This window comes from Cupressus sempervirens, chromosome 6 (genome assembly GCF_028749045.1).
Source record: "Cupressus sempervirens isolate cs-2001-9-10 chromosome 6, ASM2874904v1, whole genome shotgun sequence".
In the NCBI taxonomy this organism is placed as follows: Eukaryota; Viridiplantae; Streptophyta; class Pinopsida; order Cupressales; family Cupressaceae; genus Cupressus; species Cupressus sempervirens.
Window position 1 is genome coordinate 26233515 of NC_143123.1, and position 21367 is coordinate 26254881.

Consider the following 21367-nt stretch of genomic DNA (forward strand, 5'->3'; position numbering starts at 1 on the left):
GAAGAAGAAGTAGTAGTAGAAGAAGAAGAAGCAAGATTCTGAATTTGAGTCTAAGAAGGAAGATGAAGATTCCTTTATCATAGCCTTGGCCACTCATGTAGGTGAAAATGAATGGTTGATAGACTCAGGTGCATACTTCCACATGACTCCTAATAGAAATTGGTTTATTAAGTATGAAAATTTTGATGGTGGTAAGATGTATTTGGGTGATAACTCAGTTCTTGATCATGTTTGTCATGGAAGTATTTGTGTGAAATTTTCTGATGGTAGAATTATAAGATTTGATGGTATCTTGCATATCTTGGGACTAGCAAGGAATTTTTTATTTGTTAGCAAACTAATAGATGTGGGTGTGCATGTACAATTTTCTAAAGAAGGTGTGAAAATAGTGAGAGGTGCTATGGTAATAGAAAGAGGAAGCAGATTGGGTATATTGTACTAGCTTGATGCATGCATGGTTGAGTGCAATAGTACTTGTGATAAGATTGTGAAAGAGACTACTTTTTTGGAGAAGGGGAGGGTTTCTCTTTAAATAGATGGTTATGGTTTTTGGGTACCCAAGGGTTCGCTATCTACCAAATCAAAGTTTACTTGGGAGAAGATCACGTTATGGCAACAAAGACTTGGCCACATAGGTGATAAGGGTCTATGAACCTTGAAAAATAAAAACCTTGTTCATGGGTTGAATGATTGCAATCTTGAGTTTGATTTTTGTGAGCATTAAATTTATGGTAAATAAAACCACATTCAATTTTATTTGAGTTCTCATAAGTCCCCATGTATTTTGGATCTAATCCATTTGGTCTGGTTGATGTTTCTTCTATTGGTAGACTAGTCTACTATGTTTCTTTGATTGATGATTTTCGTAGAAGAACATGGGTTTATTTTCTTAAGAGTAAAGCTGAAGTTTTTAGTCATTTCAAAGAGTTTAAAGCAATGGTTGAGTTGTAGACTAGAAAGAAGATAAAAAATTTAAGAATTGATAATGGTGGTGAATATTTCTCTAATGATTTTGACACATTTTGTAAAGATTGTGGTATTAAAAGAGAAAAGACAACTCTATATTCTCTACAACATAATGGAATTTCAAAAACAATGAACAAGACCTTGATGGAGAAGGCTAGCTGTATGCTAAGTGGAATTAGACTGGAACAAAAGTTTTGGGATGAAGTTGTAGCCACTACCTCCTACCTGATAAATAGGTCGCCTACATCACCTCTTGTTGATAAGACACTAGTGGAAGCATGGTTGGGTCACAAGTCTTCGCTTAGACATCTAAGAGTTTTTTTAATGAGGCATATGCTCATGTGCCAAAGGAGAAGCCAACAAAGTTGGATAACAAATTATTCAAATGTATTTTCATTAGATATAGTTATGGTGTGAAAGGATACAAGCTTTGGAATCCTATTGCACAAAAGGTATTTTATTCCAAAAGTGTTATTTTTAGAGAAACTAAGCCTTCTTCTATTATAACTTACAACCAAAACAAGCAAAAGAAAAATATGTGATTCAACTTCTTGGTACACCTAATAAATTTGAATTGAGGCCCTTAGAAAGACAAGACATTGAGGAGAGCTCTACGAGTTCAGAATCATTAGAGGAAGAGGGAGAACCTAAACACAAACTTGAACCAGATCTTGTACAAAGGTATAGTAGACAAAGAACAACACCATAAAGGTATGGATATTCTCCTTATTATTGGAGGTGTATATTTTCTTTGAATGACAATACTAATGAACTGAGATCTATAGAAGAGGCTCTTGGTATGAATGATTCATAGTCCTAGAAAATAGCCATGGATGATGAGATGGAAGCACTTAAGAGGAATGCTACATGGGACCTTGTACCATTTTCTAAAGGATGAAAGCTTGTTGGTTGTAAATGGGTGTTCAAAAGGGTTCATATGGAAGAATTGAGAAGTAGAAAGCATGTTTGGTTGCAAAAGGTTACTCCCAAGTTGCAGGAGTTTATTATGATGAAATTTTTTCTCCCATAGAAAAAATGACATCCATTCAATTTTTACTTTCTATTGAAACTTCTTATTATCTAGAAGTTGAGTAGATGGATGTGAAGACAACTTTCCTTCATGGAGATTTGGAGGAAGTTATTTATATGAAATAGCCAGTGCACTATGTGGTGAAAAGTAAAAGTCATTTGATCTCTAAGTTGAATAAATCCTTGTATGGTTTAAAACAAAGTCCTAGGATGTGGTACCATAAATTTGATACATATGTGTTGAGTTTTGGATTTGTGCAATCTAAATTTGATCACTATATATATTTAAAGTTTGATGGTGATCATTTCATAGTTACTACCTTATATGTTGATGGCATGTTGTTTATTGGAAAAGAAGAAGGTTTGATTGCAGAGATAAAATCTCATCTCTTGGCAATGTTTGAAATGAAAGATCTTCATGTCGCAAGGTGCATTCTTGGAATGAATATTATAAGAGATAGACAAAATAGAAAGCTTTGGTTAGGCCAGAGTAAGTATGTTGGTACTATTTTGAGAAGATTCAATATGCAGGATTCTAGACCATTAAGTAGTCTTATTACTATGGGAACAAAGTTTTCTGGCTCACAGTGTCCTACATCGCCATTGGAGATGGAAAAGATTAATCGAGTACCATACCAAAGTGTTGTTGGAAGCTTAATGTATGCTATATTTTGTACAAGATTAGACATTACCCAAGTAGTGAGAATACTATCCCATTACATGTCTAATCTAGGAAGAGCACATTTGGATATAGTAAAAAGATTTTTAGATACTTGAGAGGTACCTCAAAGTACTCTATGTATTTTCATGGAACACAAAATGATCATTCCTTGGATATTCAAGGATACGTGGATTTAGACTATCAGTGATTTTGACAGAAGAATATCCACCAGTACATAAGTACTTACATTATTTGGTATTGCAATCAGTTGGATGAGCAAGTGACAGGTTATGGTCACTTTGTCCACTACAAAGATAGAGTATATGGAAGCTACTCATTCCTGCAAGGAAGCCATCTGGATAAAGAGATTGTGTTCTGATATAAATTTCAAATAGGGTGCAATGACAATTTATAGTGATAGTCATAGTACAATATTCCTAAAAAAGAACCTTAATTTTTATGCCAAGACCAAGCACAATGATGTACAATATCATCTTGTGAGAGATATGGTCAATGATAGCAAGGTGAAGTTAGTGAAGGTATAAACTTTGGTGAATGTTGTTGATGCATTAGCTAAGCTCGTAAGCACAGAGATGTTCAAATGGTGTTCAAAGTCTATGGGCCTCTTGGACCCTAGAAATTAAGTCTGTGACACATTGGATCCCCTGACTCTTGAAAGGTGTTCAACAAGTGCAAGAATGTAGACAATCAGTGCCTCAACCTTGCAAGTTTGTTGCAAGCTTTTTTGAGAAAATTCCAAAATTTGTTTGTGGTATTTTTCCACATATTTATATGTTGAAAAAAGGTGTATGAGTTGTTAGAAATGTGTCTTGTCCATAGTATAATATAGGAGGACCATTTTTAGAGCATTGGTGACTCATTATATGACTTTTATAAAGGTCTAAACTAGGGGACACAATTATGGAGGGGATTACTATTTTAACCTAGTTGTTTTTCTATCTTCAAAATGTAAATGTATGAAATGGGAAACATGTGGTATGGTGGTTAAGCCCATTATTTTATAGAACCACAAGTGGTTTCCAAGTTGTAAAATCACTATAAAAGGAGGGCTTGGGGAGGAGTTTGGATCATTGAGCTATGTTTGCAAGATATGGTTTTAGAAGGAGTATCTCTGAGTTTGACTTGTGGTGACACACTCCTATAAGACGTTGCATTGCAAGTGTATTGTAATCTTCTTGATTTGATAATACATTGTGTAACTTTTGGAGGGTGGTATTTTTCTCCCAGGAGGGTTTCTCCATGGTAATAATAGTGTTATGTGTTCATTGTTATTTTTTATATTGTTTTCATGCAGTTCTTCAGATTAGGGTAGGAAGTGTTTTCACATACCTTTTCTTCCTTACAATTATTACATTCAATGGAAGATTGTGTTCAAAACACTCAAAAGAAGGGAGAAGAGGGTAAAAGTTTCACTATTTTTGACCAAGCCTTAATGTTTCACCTATATAACTTTTATAAAGGCCTCCACCCTTAGATCCCTAGCCTAGTCCTTTACGCTCTCAAAATTAATGAGGTTTCCCAAACATTGTCCCCTTCTAGTAAAACCCATATTGGTAAGGAGTCCTTTGTTACTACTATGAAGGTTAAAATGAAGAAAATTGAGGTTTAAGATGTAGAAAATACTAGAGCTTGGCCAAAAAGGGTACTAGCAGGTCTAGTAAGAGACTGTGAGAGAAAAAGCCCTCAACCACTCCTAGTTAAGAGAAACCCATTAATTCCAACTCCATGAATAACATTGGGAAGAAAGGTGGCCCTAGGCCCAAAAGGAAAGCCACTAAGAGAAACTATGGAGAACAAGATAAGGAAGAGATGACTAGTGAGGTTAAGAAAAAGGAGACACTTGGTGGGGGTCAAAATAGTCCTTTACCTTTCAAAATGATGTTAAGAAATATCTTTGGACCACCATCTACTGGTGACTCTTTCAATTCTAAACTTTAAGTTAATGTCATGCAAAAATATTGCAACCCAACGTTCTTTCCTAAATGACCAAACTTTGTCATAGTGTTCCTTATCTTTGAATGGTTTATCCATAACATTATTCAAACCAAAAATCATCTCAAATTGAAAAGAACAATATTCGGGAACCTTTCATTGGCCAAAAAACTACTATCCAAAATGGTAGACTCATTTCCATAATCATGAGAATCATGTTTCATATTATCAAAAAGAGAAAATTCATCCAACATGGGATCAAAGCCATCATAAAAATTTTCTTCAACTCTATCAAGGATTGGTGTGTTATCAAATATGTAAAACATTTGATCTTTTGTTTTCCCTGGTGCATCATTAAATTTCACCACTTTACTTCTAGTAAACTTGCACTTCGAAGAATGGAATAATGAATGCTCAAACAACCTCTTATAGCCTATTTGTTTTAAATTTATACCTGAACTGTTTAAAGAGGGATCTCCTTGTCCAAGAGATGATACAAATCTACATATGAAATTTCTTCTTTTTTGAGGGGAGTATCATTCAACATTTCAATCCAGTCACCCACAGGTTGGGGGCTAACTTCAACATTTCCTCCTTCAACTAGAGTTTTAACATGAGGAACCTTTTCAACTTTTATTTTTGCCTTATCATGACCAAAAATTTTATGTTTAAATTGATAAGATTCTCCAATGAGTTTTTCATAGATTTTAAAGCATAAAAAAATCACTTTCAGCCATTTTATCAAAAGAAAATTATTCAAATTCCATTTGCATGTCTTTTTGAAATCTTTCACAAACTGAGTGTTCTAAAACAAGATTTTTGTCAGCATTTTCAAGCTGAAAACATTCTTCAATCATGTGATTATACATTGTTAGGCATGGATAACTTTTATTCACCTCTCCATTATAAATGAAAGACTCTAGTTTTGGTGTTGTATCATCTTAAAATCCTCCACAAATACAACTTTTGGTAGCAAGAAAAATATCATTTCCTTCAAATCCTTATCTTTCTAAGATAGGAGAGAAGAAAAGTTCAGATGCATCTTTGACAACCTTTATCCATGGTTTCTTAAGTGTCATCATGGTCACCAAACATTGCATAGTTATGAGAAATGAAGTGAGATGATATTACCAAAGGTTTTTCATCACTAACTATCGACTCTTCTTCAAGTTGTTGTGCCCTTTTTATGTGTTTGTGGAGGTCTTTCAACTTTTGAAAATTGACACACAAGCTTCTCCACAATAGGATAGAGTGGTAGTCATCTTCAAGAATGATATTGTTTCTCACAACCTAAGAGACACTTTCTTTAAAACAATCCATGAACTCATGCAACACTTTATCATTTTTCTAATTGATTTCCATGAATGACAAATTTAGCCTAGTCTTCTTCACAACATTTCCTTTCAACATGATGAATTAAATTAGAGTCACCAATCCTAAAAAAATAAATATATTTTGTAGATTAACCGAGGAAATCATTGTGACACTGGCCTTTGATTTTGATTCCCCAATAGAGTTTCCAAAAATATGTTAGTAAACAGGTTTGTCTTTCAAACACAAAAACATAAAATAACTCCAAATGCCCACAATGAAGTACAAATCACACTAACAATTGGATAGATTATCATGGGATTGATAATCTTCCTTTGAACTACCTCGGTACAGCTCCTCGCACAAGATTTACAATGAATTTGCATAACTATAGACATAGATGATTTTAACTAGAAAGCACAAAAGGTACAAAAATATCCACTCATAAGTATGATGTAGATGCGAAGAAACTATATATCTAGAAAGAAATAATAAGTAAATGATACAAAAGTCATTTACCCAATCATTACATTACAAAAGAAATCCAAAAAGAAAGATGAATTTTTCTTTCCAAATACATGAATAACTAAGGCCCAAAGTCCAAATGATAATTGTGGAAATAATTTATGTGCACCAAAACTACATTCAAAGATAACCAAGACTATTCAAATATTAACATTTATCAAAAAGCTAGCACACAAACTCAAAGTTTTGATATACTAATTTTCCTCCCCTAAATACAACAAAAACATCATAGATTTTTTTTGTAATACACACAAATTACTCTTTGGAAAAGTATCTTAAGACTATTCAAATATTAACATTTATCAGAAAGCTAGCACAAAAACTCAAAGTTTTGATATACTAAAATTTTCCTCCCCTAAACACAACAAAAACATCATAGATTTGTTGTCTAATACACACAAATTACCATTTGGAAAAGTATCTTCCCTCCCATAACACAAATTCTATAGAAAAATACAACTCCCTTGTCTCTCGATTATTTCTAGTTGTCTTTTGGCCCCAAAAGCAAAATTGGAACCCCTTTTCTTTGCTTTCTATAGTTTAAATATAATTTTTTTCCTTGTTGATGAGATTAATCGGTTATAATAACTGATCCTTGGAAGTGCCCCCACTCTCCTTTTTAATTTGAATCATATAACACCATTTTAAAAAAACAACTCACGTGACCTCTCAATATAATGTTTTATTGGGCCTATACTAAATATGGATATTATATTAATAAGATAAAAGTAATGAAGAGGTTTTATGGAATCAAAGGTGAATGCATGTTGGGATAGGTGGCTTTTTTAATCATATTAGGAACTTTGATTTACAAACTAATTTTTTCATGTAGATGTATTTGGAAATAAAGTTTTCTAAGCTGGTTGTAGCTATCACTAAGAATTTCTAAATGATATTTCATTAGTCGCATTGAAAGGTTTATGTTCTCTATAGCATTGGGTCATTCTCTTGTTTGTATTGCATCTTACAAATAACATGCATAAGATGACTTAATGGATCCTGGTCAAATGAATGGTTGTGATTACTTGGGAAAGTGTAATTGTACTCAAGGTTCTTGGTGAGTATTATCAATTTTGAGGATATGAAACATTTAAATATATCTAAACTTGATACGAGTGCTCAAATGGTGTATGAGATGGCCAAAGACAATGGGATTAAGATCTATGGCTTTCTTTGAAACCTTCATCATGAGTGTTTTATGGGAGATGGCCCTTTTTTTATACACCTTCCACACATCAAACTTGGGGATGTTGGGAGGAAGACCAAGAACTGAGCTTATCCATTCTTACCCACGCATTTCATGTTGAGGTATTTTGTTGAATAGTTGGTGCTCATTCTACCTTTGAGCTAGTCAAACATATTTACTGCTCTATCACGACTTTCGATGACTAGTTCAAAGAGTTAATGTTGATTATGAATTTTGATTGTCTTCTTAGCATTGAGAAAAAAGCGAATCAAGGGTCATGTCTATGATTAGGCTCAACAATCATGTAGTCATCAATGTCACTAAATTTTTTATCTCTATGATCATATCCATATCTGCGGGATGAAGTGGGAAATTCAATGGGCACCCATAGGATCAATGTTCACCATTAAGAATGGTGAACTTCTCTATTCCTCTTTGATCAGTGAATTTAGGAATACAAGATAAAATGAATTTGAACTTCCATGTTCTCCACCATGATCTCTAGTTTATTCATTCAGATAAGATTCAAGAGGGGCTTTTTAATTTTTCTCCTTAATACTTGGGTACAATAAACATGGGTGCCAGAGACTACGAGGCATCATGTTTGTATATTTCTTATCCAAACCGTCTAGGGCTTTTAGAAGATGGTGAAATGTTGTGTGTCTATTGTGGAACACCGTAGAGTTTTATGATTTCCCAATACCAATTGAGAGGTTGTTGCAATAGGATTCCTTGTTCATGAGAAATGATGACAATTGATACACATAGATAGGACAAATTTGGGCTTTGACATTATAGACCGAAGAATGATGAAGTGTTTCCTTTGGATTATGTGGTCTATCTTGGAAATAGAAAACATTTCTAGATTCTTTAGGCTAGTGTAATGGTTGGACTTGGGATCCCTTCTTTTTTTTGTACACATGTCGCATGGCTTTCACATTCTTTATTTATATCATCAATCTGGTATGTCATGAATTTGAAGTTTCATCTCTAAGAAATCAAAATTATTGAAATCAATTTGAACCACTTGGAACTGTATTGCACTATTATGAACCCCTGATCTTGGCCTTTGAGCTAGATCTTCACACATCATATAAGAACCTGCTGAACCTATATTTTGAACCCTCTATATTTGAACCAATTTGAAACCTATGAACCTAAAACCTTTGGGTCCTCTAAAATAATAAATTGTGACTTGAAATTTGAATTACCAAACTAAGATGAATCAGAATAAACCATTTGAACCTTCTTGAGAAAATTGAACCACTTCGAACCTCTTCGAACTTAGTTCAAAGTGGTTTAAGACCCTAAACTAAATTTTTTATTACTGGGGTCTATATGGGTACCAAAACCAAACTAGAGGAATCCATCACCGCTATCATCAAGAAAAATGAGTACCTAGAAGACAAGTTCAACAGGATAGCCAACTTTTATGTTCATGTGATGCATTATGATGAAACCACCCTTCATCTACTACAAGTTGGGAAGGAGGAGAGCAATGACGCCAAGGACATGGAGACAACACTTTTGCTATTGGTTGATGATTGGTTGTTACTGGAGAACCCGAATAACCAGAAGAAGGAGAGTTAGAGATCCTGGTCTTGCTTTTCCTTTTTGTTTATGTTTAGTAGTTATTTTTTAACCCATGGGGTTTTCTTTGTTATTAAGCACCAAACTTTTTTCATGCCCCATTATCATTAATTGGGATAGTTTTTAATTATTGACAGTATGTTAGTTGTTATTTGTAGTAAGTTTTTTTTATAGATATATGTTAGTTTGGGGGGTTTTTGATATTATGGAAGGGGGTTGGTTAATCACATGGGAATGAATTTTGACTGATCTTCAACCTTGTTTTTCTATTTTGGGTCAACCTTTATTTTGGTTGCTTATTAATACAAAAACCTATGACTGTTGTTTACAAAAAAAAATTGCAGCAATACAATGTTACATACAATCTATCTTTCCCTAAAGCAATCACTTCTCAACATTGCAATACACAAAAAAAATTATAGCTATAAATTTTATGTTAAATATAGTATAAAACATTCCCTTGCTATTACAAATACAAAGTACAAAACAACACAATTGTTGTTGTCTTCTCATGCCTCTAAATTTGAAAATAACCTTGCTCTTTAAAAGTTGTTGACAATTGTTCTCAAATAAGGACAAAAGGAACAAGTTGTTGGAAGCTCCCCTAAATTAAAGAACAACTCTATGACACCAATAAAGGCTTAGACATTCAAATTTAAAACAAAAACTCAATAATTATCTCTCCTAACATGTAAACATTACTGACAAGTTTCAAATAAGAGATTTCAAGTTGCTAAAGAGTTCTTTGATATCTTTACATTCTATTAGAGCAATAGATTATTTTCTTATTAATTAAATCATATTGATTTAATTATTAAGTCACTTATTATCTCTAGTTTACTAAATCTAAAATTTGGGCATATAATAATTAATTATTATCATACAACCTCGGTTTTACCTTTTAGGATTTTGATCTCCTTTATAATGATTGATCTCTTTGTAATAATTATTCATTCAATACAATTTGCAAGTCTTTTTTTATCATCAAGAATGTCTCATGTTCTTTGGATCTCTAAATTTGAACCTCCATAGCTTTTGCATCTCTCTTTCTGTAGCAGGTGTTTGCATGCAACGATTCTTGGGAGCTATGGGGTTGAGCTTTCATCAACTTTAACATAGTATCAGAGCTCCAAATCTTCATGCCCATGTTCTATTTATGAGAGGTTTGGCTTGGCTTTTAGATATGTATTTTTTCTTTCCAAAGGTTTCATTTTTCACAAGTTTTTTTGTATTGGATCTAGGGGGTTACTAATTTTCAATGCACTTTGAGAAAAAATGGACCTCACCATTGAGCTCGTATCACCCAAAAATCTCTATTTTCCTATAACGCATGTCCAATTTGGACATAGTTGGAATCTAAGGGTAAAAAAAAATTGCTCCCAAATTGGTCACATTTCTTGAGGTGATGATCTATATATCTTGGCACATAAATCAAAATTTCTCTCACATAAATAAATTTTTTTCTTGCACAAAAATTGAGGTGCATTTGCGTGAAAATTGAAGTGTGTTGGAATGAAAATTGAGGCATGTTGGCATGGTAATTGAGATACTTTAGCATGGAAACTAATGCACTTTAGCACTGAAACCGATGTATGTTGGCATGGAAGCCAAGGCATTTCACCCTTGCTTATTCTAACTCTATTTTGGACCTACCTTCATGTTTTTACTCATATCTCGGGCATATAGACTCCATTTTTGCTAACAAGATATTGTCAAAAAGGTAATTTTGACTCAGATGCATTGGTGCAGGTTTTACTAGTATTTTTTTCTAGAACAATAACTTTTTTTGCAGTCAAAGTCCAATTATCATTTTTGCACTTCGGGAGACATATATTAAGTATTTGATCTCCATTTTTCAAAAACTTTATAGTGTTAGAAAGGTCTTTCTATACTCTTTCCAATGATACTGGTTTTTTTTCTGAATTCTGCTCTAGGAAACTTCTATATAATTTTTTGCATTTTTGTATTTTGGTAGATAACTTGGTTGTCTTAGGTATAGGGATCAATTTTTTGACTTCATATAATTCATCATAGATTGTACTATATGTTGTACCAGTCTTATGCCTCTGTTGGTCTATTTAGACACCATTTGTATGCATTTTTTACAAACACACTGTCATGTTCCCTTTTTAGTGACATGTTATTTTTAAGTGAATTTGCCTATCATGGACTCTCGTAGTCAGATGTTTTTGGTGAGAGAGTTATTCTAATAATTATTTGGGGATTGGATGGTCTTATTTTCTCTTGGAGAGATGAGATTTATTATATTTTTATTTTATGTGCTATGCGGGGCCAAAATACTATAATTTTGAGTTGAGTTGCACTTTTTATTTTATAAAGTTACTTTTTATAAAAGTGAATTATAAAGGGATTTCATAAGAATATTTTATGGATACTTCTAGAAGTTCTTAGAGGCTTCTTAAGAAAGTGAATAAATAGGGTGCTTGGCCTCTCATTTGGACATCCCAAGTTTTGAGTTTACACTACTTTTCTCTTTGAGCATTTGTGGCGCCATCTTGGTCTGCAGATTGTCATTTGATCTTTGAGAATGGAGTCTCCTAAGGACTTGCATAACTGAGGAGGTGAAATATCCTTTGAAGGGTTGCACTTTGGAAGTGGTATTCAGCTACTTCAAGTTGAGCTTATTTGGGCTTTTTCAGTAGGGTTCGATTTTCAGCCTGGACATACATTTTTGCTCATATATCACTATTGGCTGGGAGTTTGAATTTTATTTTCTAGGAGAATTTTCCTTGGAGCCTGGAAATCATTTCTATATCATTTTCGGCAACTTTTAGCCCAGCATTTATTTTTTCTAGGAGTCATACCAATATGTACATATACAGTTGTACCTACAAGTCGTATGGTCAGCAAATTGGGGGGCAATTTGGAGTTGCATTTTCATCATTTTGTCTTCATCATTCAGTCTCCAACATTTGCTCAATCTAGGTTCTTACATTTCAGTTTGTAGTTGCAAGAAATTATCAGTTATTTGAGTAGATTTGTTGCACAACAATTTCCTTTATTTAGCATTTTACTTTCAGCAGTGTATTTAGTTTGCATGCCAAGTGTTTGACGAAATTCCACAGTTCAATATTAGTGGTTATTAGTGGTCTATTGGTAAGGGCCATTACACACACTAAGATAAAGTGCCACTCTATTGTGTTTTAGAATCTTGTACATCTTTGTATTTTATTGTACTTGCAACTTACATTATAAAGTGCCTTGGGAGTTTCATGTTGGCCATATTTTCCATGTTCCTTTGTCAAGTGAGTATTCCTTCCAAGACATTAGCCTCATGATGTGTCGATGACACATGCCATTATATATTTTTGTACTTCTTTTACACTCTTGATGTTCTTGGTTCTTCTTTCTACATCAGATATTGCATTCAATTTTAGTGTTCATGTCTTACCTTTTAGCTCTGATACCATCTTGAAGTTGATGAAAGATCAACCCCATAGCTCCCAAGAATCACTTGCATGCAAACACCTATCATAGAAAGAGAGAAGCAAAAGCTATGGAGGATGGAATTCTCAGATCCATAGATGAGAGATTCTTGATGAGTAAAAATAGAGATTGCTATTATCTAAAGTGAATGAATAAATTACAAAGAGACTAATCCTTATAATGGAGATTAAAACCCTAAAAAAGTAAAACCTAGGTTGTGTGATAATAATAAAAGAATTAATTATTATATGCCTAAAGTTTAATTTAAGAAAACTAGACATAATAAGTGACTTAATAATTAAATCAATATAATTTAATTAATAAGAAAATACTTTATTACTCTAACACCCCCCTTAAGATAAACTTAGGGAGTAGCCAAAAACTTAGAAACTACTATTGAAAGTAGAATTGGGTCCAAACAACAAAGTCTAATGAGGTACCCAAGAACAACCAAATCTCTATAAAGAGGAGAAATAGAGAAAATCACATGGGAAAAACTCTACTCCAAAAAGAGATGGAAAGAATGAAAAAAGAACTAGTGAAGGATGGAAGAAGCCTCCAAAATAGGAAATTTCTTAGAAGATAGGAATAAAAGAGATGATCATATAAAACACCACGGAAGCACGAAGCTGCAAACATTGTCAAACTATTGATTTGAAGAATCTCCACTATATAGAACATGACCAGGTAAAGAAGACTAAGTCTGAAGAGATGATCAATCAAAGATGGAAGGTATCTTCATGGCCTCCAAAAATAGGAATGAAAGAATTTCTATATGGTAAATGATCCATCTCATCGAAATCCATAGTTATCCAGCCACTGCAACCACCTAGTACATAGGATCAAATATTGAATATATAGCCCACTCCATCAAACCAAGAAAGCAATAGAACCAATATAACACCCCTATAATGCTGAGATGTAAGACATTATGAATATTGAAATTGAATGCAATATCTCCTATGAAAAGAACCATAGAAATTGAGGCATGTTTGCATGAAAACTAAGGCAAGTTAGTTTAGAAATTGAGGCATGCTGGCACAAAAATTGAGGTGTTTCACCTTTGCTTGTTGTTCTAAATTTATTTAGACCTACCTTCACATTTTTGCCCATATCTCAAGTATACAGACTTTGTTTTTTGCAAACAAGATATCATCATAAAGCTAATTTCAAGACAGACAAATTGGTGTAGGTTTTATTGGTAATTTTTTCTAGAATGGTACTTTTTTTGTTGTCAAAGAAAGGGGTTCTATTTTGCACTCTGAGAGACATATCTTGAGCATCTGATCTTCAATTTGGGAATTTTTTATATTGTTGGAAAGGTCTTTATGTACTCTTTCTATTAATGTTGGTTGCTTTTCCATAATTTTCTCTAGGCACATTCTATTCAATTTTTTATTTTTTCTACATTCTAGTGGATATCTTGGTTGTTTTAAGTTCAACAATCGATTTTGTTGTTTCAAATGATTCATCATGGGTTTTACTATCTCTTGTACCAGTCTTATATCTATTTTGATATTTTTTGACATCACTTTGTAGTATTTTTGCAAATGTGCTAAGATAAAGTGTCACTCTATTGCATATCTTGCACATCTTTGTGTTTTGTTGTAGTCACAGTACATTATAAAGTGTCTTGGGGGATTTTTCATATTGGCCATATTTTCCATCTTCCTTTGTTAAATAAGTGTTTCTTCCATGACATTAGTCTCATTTATTATCTATAGTTTACTTAAGCTAAACTTTGGGCATATAATAATTAATTATTAGATCATGCAACCTAGGTTTTACTTTTTAGGGTTTTGATCTCCTTTCTAAGGATTGATCTCTTCGTAACAATTATTAATTCAATACAATTTGCAAAACTTTTTTGCACATCAAAAATGTCTCATCTTCTGTGATCTCTAAATTTGAGCTTTCATAGCTTTTGCTTCTCTCTTTATGTAATAGGTGTTTGCATACAGTGATTCTTGGGAGCTGTGGAGTTGAACTTTCATCAACTTCAACACATCCAATGGCAATTTATAGACTTTTGTTAAGTAAATACCTCTATTTGTAATAGTTTTGACACATTGAATTCATCAACTAATCAACTTCACTTATGACATTCTCTACCAAAAATATATTTAAAAAATCAATCTTATATTCTCATATCTTAAAATTTATGAGACACTTTTATAATAAAATCATCTCCTATCTAATTTTAATACCATGATAAAATCATTAAAAGATAATATTATTTAAATTCATTACATGAAATCACAACAAACTTGTATAACATAAAAACTAAACCTAAGATGAAAATAAATTCTGTGATCAGCACTATTATGAACACCTTCAAATCTCTAAATTCATAATTGCAAATAAATACACATAAGCATTTAATATGCCCTTATCTCCTCATAAATCCATTCCTTGTCTACTAATGGTTATTTATCTATAAGAACTTTATTCCTCTCATAATTGCAGACAAATACAAATAAGCATTTAATATATAATGGTTGTTTATCTATAAGAACTTTATTCCATTCATAATTGCAGACAAATACAAATAAGCATTTAATATACAGTTATCTGCTGAGAGGGAAATTTATTCCTTGTCTACTAATGGTTCTTTATCTATTAACAACTTTATTCCCCTTCTAGCAGTAGAAGTTTTAAGAAGTTAAGAATACCTTCCCTTTTTAACAACGAAATACCAAAACAACCATTCTTAGAACAATATACACGGCCCCCATATTATTTCAATCCTTTATCCAATCAACACCCATTTGGATAAAGTCTAGATGCTCTGTGAATAAATATTTTACTTTATTATTCATTTCCCTGCTCCGAAGCAACCAGAGCCCATTCTAAAATAAATGGTGTGATTGCCAGTTGCAATAACAAGAGAAGACAAGAGAGAATGGGGAATTCACAAAACATTGCCAAAGGTAACAATTGATTTCATGCTTATACCATACTTAGCTTTTGATTTAATGGTTGTCTTTTGAATACTCTTATATTTATGGCTTTAATAAATTATTTTTCAGGGCCTCCTACACCAAGAGAAAGAGTGATGGAGATCACAGACCAAATATTTGACGAAGTTACACAAGGCAAAGATTCTGCAGATGTCGATGATGTCTACACAGGCATTCTTCTCGCATTCAAGTTAGAACTCATAACATTGATCTAATCTTTAAAAGAACAAAATATTTCTGAACAATATATATTTAACATGGGCTTTATTCTGGCTTGTTTATTTTTGAAATAGTGATATCAATAGAATGATGCCGGGTATTCATATTGATCCACCTTCGAAAGGAGATGTAGAGGTTTGTTAATTTGCATTTTGATATCTACTATTAAAATTAAAATTAAATCAATGTAAATTTTTATATAAGTTCATAAGATTTGGTCTGAGTATTCATGTAATATTATATTAGTGTTGAATTGACAATGGGTTCATAAAATAAAGATCAACTAACTCAATTGGTAGAACATTTTAATGATAAATGAAAAGTTTATAAATTCTAATTATATATATATTCGTTGGACACTTATTAAACTCAATTTATTAAAATATAAATCTGATTTTAGATTGATGATGGTTTCTTCAAATAGAAATCTAAATAGGAATGGTAGTTAGTTGCTAGTGCATAGAACACTTTAAACATCATATACTAAGCTTAATTATAAGACTAGTTGTGATGTTTAAGGGTGGTCTTAGTGCATTTTTTATTTGCCATATAACTTATTCAAGATTTCTGCATCAATCTTAAATCAATGCAAATTTCTATTTAAATTCATAAGATAAAGTCTTAAAAAGCCCAATGCTAATGTAATATAATATTAGTGTTGAATTGACAATAGACTTGTAAACTAAAGATTAATTGAGTTGGTACAATACTCTAATAACAAATGAAAATTTATAGGTCATAACTTAACAATTGCTAATCCTAATTTATTAAGAAAATCATTTTTAGATTGATTATTAAGAATCAGAGCTGGTTGTTAGTGTACTTTACAAACAAAAATCAATTTTCAGATTAATGAAATAGGGATCAGAGCTAGTTGTTAGTGCACTTTAAGGATCAGAGCTAGTTGTTAGTGCACTTTAAAAATGAAGTTGTATATGAGAGTTCTAAATAACCCATAGAAACAGCAACTCAATTTCCAACCCTAATTTAATCTTAAAAACATGGTTTTCTTGTGTAAGACTCTAACTATGCTCAGTGTTATTTTGTTGCAGAGATTTGAGAGAGACAACAATGGGCATGTAGGAAAAGAGCAATTTGCTACTTTTGTCCTGGACAAGTGCACTTATGATCTAATAAGTGAAATAAACAAAGATGTGGCAGTTAGTTCATTTAGATGGCCTGCTATGATAATGGTGGCTGCCCCAATTATGGCAGGGATGACAAAGGAGTCTTCTGAAAAAGTACCCCTCATTGGAAAATCCCTCAACAACTTATCTGATTCTGTGTTTGCTTCAGCCATTGCTGTTGTTGGCATGCTTTTTCTTCAGAGCATTTCTCGCCCTAAACTTAAGAAGGGATAATCAGACCACAAAAATATGACTGCTACTTAAATGAAAAAAAAAAATTCATTTTCTTGTGTTCTGTGTACCAATATTCATTTCTCATACTTCAGTTTACTTTTCAATACAGTTAAATTGTCTATTTTGGGCACCTTCTTTTGTTTTTTGTATTGAATCATGTGAGGCCTTGATCTTTTTTATGAATGCCATTGAAGGATTAATCCAAGAAACAATAAGATAGGCATGTTGAAAGGAAGGAAAAAATATATTTGGAAAATATTTTATTTTAAATATTTTACATATGGAAAAATACTATAACAAAAATCCAAGATCATTTAAAGTTTGACGAATTTATAAATTCAAATTAATGCCAATAAAACTGTCCCAAAGAAATCCACAACAATCTAATTCTTAGATAATCATACTGCACAAGATCAATAATTTCCATACAGCTTGTTCGTTTCATATAAGTTTTTACAAATTCACGAGTTTGGCAAATTACTCCCTCAATAATTGAGAACCCTAAACCATTTATAGAGAGCAAAATGGATGCACAACTTTGTCAATTAGAGATTTAGAATTTCCATAAGGATAATTTCAGTTATTATGAAAGGTCTATTACTTGTGGTCCTTAAAACTTCAATGTTAACAGATAGAGAAAGAAAACTGCACTTAATACTCCAGTCCATGTAAAACAAAAATATAGGAAAACTGGGACTGGTGAGTTTCATTGTCTGGCGAAGTATAGAATTAATAAACAATATAATTTCAGTAGCATGTACCACTCTCGTACCTTAAAAGTGCTTTTATACAGTAGTTCATATTGAATAAGAAAGGCTACAGACTGTGGGCACATGGATTTTGTCAGATACTCCGTTTGATACTCAGGACCATCCTATGTCCAAAGCAATATGGATTAACTATTCCGACAGTCAAGGAGCATATAGGAGAATGGAAATGGCTCTTCTTACAAGTCATGATAGTAAAAGCATATCAGCAGTCATTATAATTAAATTTGATTCTTCTAGAATCTATAGTATAGATTGGATTTTGATGATGTTAGGAGGAACCATTCAACTTTATCTAAAGACGGATGATCTATGGACTTTAAAAACAGTTTTAGCGTCTGAATATTAAAGAAAAACAAACAATCATTTAAAACATCTTTCTACCTATATAAAAGTTGTACCAATATCATGCACTAAAAATTGTTAAATTCAACCAACTGTAAAAATACCTTATAATAATATATGTATGGAACTCAACTATGTCACAAACAAGCTGTACATAGTGCAAGATTTTCATTTATCATTTATCATGACCTCTCATTAAGTATCTTTGAACCAATAATTCGGTGCAGTCTGTATATATTACCAGAAAGGGCAGCCTTGTGTCCTGCCATACTAGTCATTGATTTGTCATATCAATTCACTTTTGTTTGGTCCCCATGTTTTTCCTTCTCCATCCCTTTTTAACGTTAAAATTAGCCATTATAAATAGTGAGGCTTGTACAAGGATTTTGGGGAGCCAGATAAGAAGAGTTGGATAGTGTTTTAGCTCTTAATTGAGAGAGCTTGCGTTATGGCATCTGCTGCAGCTTTTGTAGCAGAGGCTTATGTCTACAAGTCCAAGAGATTTTGTCTTCCTGAAGAAACCAAGTTGGAGGTTAAGGAGATAAAGGAAAAGAAATATAGTATGAAGAAGGTGACAAGTAGCTGCTTTGGGGCTCTCAAATCTTTCATTTCATCTATTGTATGTGATTCTAAAGGATTTACTTAGTCAACAGTTTCTTAGAATGTTTAGGAGAAAAAATAGCATTTATATGGCTGGATTTAATGCTGATCCATATCCTTAGTTCAAGAGTGTGCTGTTTGTGTAATACAACATTTAGGCTTAGTTTAAGGCAGGTTTTTGGTGTAATATATGTTGTATTGCAACACTTTTCTTGTGCAAGAGTTGATTTTTGAAGGTTGTAAGCCTGACTTTGTTCAGGTATATTACAACTAGACTATTGTTTTTGAAATGTAAACATGCATTTCGGTTTTTGTTTTCTAAGAATATAGTTTTTAAGTGTAAACATGCATTTCGTTTTTGTTTTCTCACTCAGAAAGTAAAGTTTCGGTTCTGATTAGTGCCAGATATGGATTAATCTTGCAAAATTAGATTTCTTTTTGGTACGCTTGTTACTATTTGGTTCCTCTGTAACTAGTTATTAGAGTCCTCATTAGCTTGCAGCATATCAAGTTCTTTATAAAAAAAATTCAAGTTATGTTGCAGACACCAAAGAAAAGGATGTTAACTAATGATATCCATAAACGGTGCAGGAGTTGTTTGTAAATTGCACATTTCTGTTTCTACTATAGAATAATAGATATTTTATAGCATTTTAGTCTTGAGTCTACTATCAAACTGAATCACCTAGTTTGGATGGTATATATAAAAAATAAGTTATTCAATTTTTTAGGGAGAACTTTTGACTATAAGTCATTATACATTCATATTTTCTGTTAAAAATTGTAGGCTTAGGCTTAGGGATATCTATTTTTTAAAATTCATTCTTAACATAATTTTGATCTTATTTCTTATTATGATGTTCTAATTTTGAACTCGGCAATGATTTGTGAGGGGTTCTTCAAGAACATTTTAAATTTACCAAAGATCCATTGAAAAGTCTTACAAATTGTAACTGTTATATCTACAAGTAGATTAGTTACAAATTTTAACTCTGGGACTCTCCGTGCAAATAGATTAGAGCAATAAAAACATCTTTAATTATTAAATTAAATAAAGTTTAATAATTTATTAAAAATGTACATTAAAATGCTTTCTATTCTTATATATATGATAGGACAAATGTACTATTGTTCATTCAGCTATAACATTCCACTTTTTTTAAAAATTCTTTTTGTAAGCCAAAATTTTTTTTAGTACAGTCAAAAGTACATTGTGATTCCTAGATAAACATGTGAACTGTGACTATTCTAAACTAACTTCAAGTCTCACAGATAGAAAATCTCATCTTGTAATAGATGCATGATAATTATCTCAAATACATATGAAAATATAAAAGAATTGCAAGTATTATAATTATCTGCATTTAACAGTGGCATTAAAATGTTAGGGATTCTTACAAAATGTATACGGAAAAAATTTACATCAAATTACTTACCAAATTAGTGCGGAAATACACAGTAAATCAAGAATGCGTAAAAATTATAAAATCAGTAAAACAATGCTGCGTGCGGTGAGCGTGGATCGAACACGCGACCTTCAGATCTTCAGTCTGACGCTCTCCCAACTGAGCTATCCCCGCGCTACACTTTATTGACTAGCTTCTAACCTATATCACTGGAGATCTTGTAGGTCCGCTTGAATGAATTCTTAATAGTACTAGCTAACTTCAAAATCAAAATGGCGCCCGTGGCCTAATGGATAAGGCGTCTGACTTCTAATCAGGCGATTGTGGGTTCGAGTCCCACCGGGCGTGAACAACAGACTTTTTAGATGGAATTATAGCGTTTCTCCGAAGTACATGTCCACAATCTTTTAGATGCATATAGCTTTTTCCTCTCAAGTATTGTCGTTGCTTATTAGAGGTCTTTACATTAGCACTCATTTTATAATGAAGTTTGAAATGATTTATTTTTCAAATTCATTTATGTGCATTTTCTAGAATTTGCCTGAACCATCAGCGCTTTCCTAGCAAAGACACTCTGCATTTCCCCTTTGCCTGTTTCAAGGCCAAACATAGCCATGGTGTAGTGACTTTCAGATTTTGGCTTTATTGCTGTGGTGTTCTACATCCCAACATCCCTGCCACTGTAAATGAAGTGACCCTCTGTAAAACCCTAGCTGCGCAGATCTTCTGCTGGTTGGGCAACAAATTCATTTATTGTTATATTTTGGAGTACAATTATTCATTTTAGTTGTCCAATCATATTTCTCAATTCTTTTTCATTCATATAATATAAATATACATTGAATTTTTTAATAATTTAACAAAACTTTTTACTTTAGAAATTAACAAAACCAAACTTATGCCTTCGTTGTTGATGAGACAAGTGAAAAAGCTAAAAATAAATAAAAAATCATATCAATTGATTACATGTTAAACAAATAGAGCACTTTGGAATAAAATATTTTCATGCCCCACTCCCATAGTAGTGTCTTACCTTCCCTT

General features: G+C 32.5%; 1 protein-coding gene and 2 non-coding genes across 3 annotated transcripts; 2 read left to right on the forward strand and 1 right to left on the reverse strand.

Annotated features, from left to right (window-relative positions):
* The first annotated feature begins 15444 nt into the window (after window positions 1–15444).
* Window positions 15445–17264, forward strand: LOC149550905 (uncharacterized). Its single transcript, XM_089789597.1, has 4 exons — window positions 15445–15598; window positions 15698–15818; window positions 15922–15982; window positions 16900–17264. The coding sequence occupies exons 1-4, from the start codon at window positions 15571–15573 to the stop codon at window positions 17206–17208; spliced, it is 519 nt and encodes a 172-aa protein (XP_089645723.1). The 5' UTR covers window positions 15445–15570; the 3' UTR covers window positions 17209–17264.
* Window positions 17265–20427: 3163 nt separating this feature from the next.
* On the reverse strand, window positions 20428–20500 carry TRNAF-GAA (transfer RNA phenylalanine (anticodon GAA)). The gene has a single exon. It is a non-coding gene; the product is annotated as a tRNA-Phe (tRNA).
* A 101-nt stretch (window positions 20501–20601) lies between these two features.
* Window positions 20602–20674, forward strand: TRNAR-UCU (transfer RNA arginine (anticodon UCU)). The gene has a single exon. It is a non-coding gene; the product is annotated as a tRNA-Arg (tRNA).
* Window positions 20675–21367: the final 693 nt, after the last annotated feature.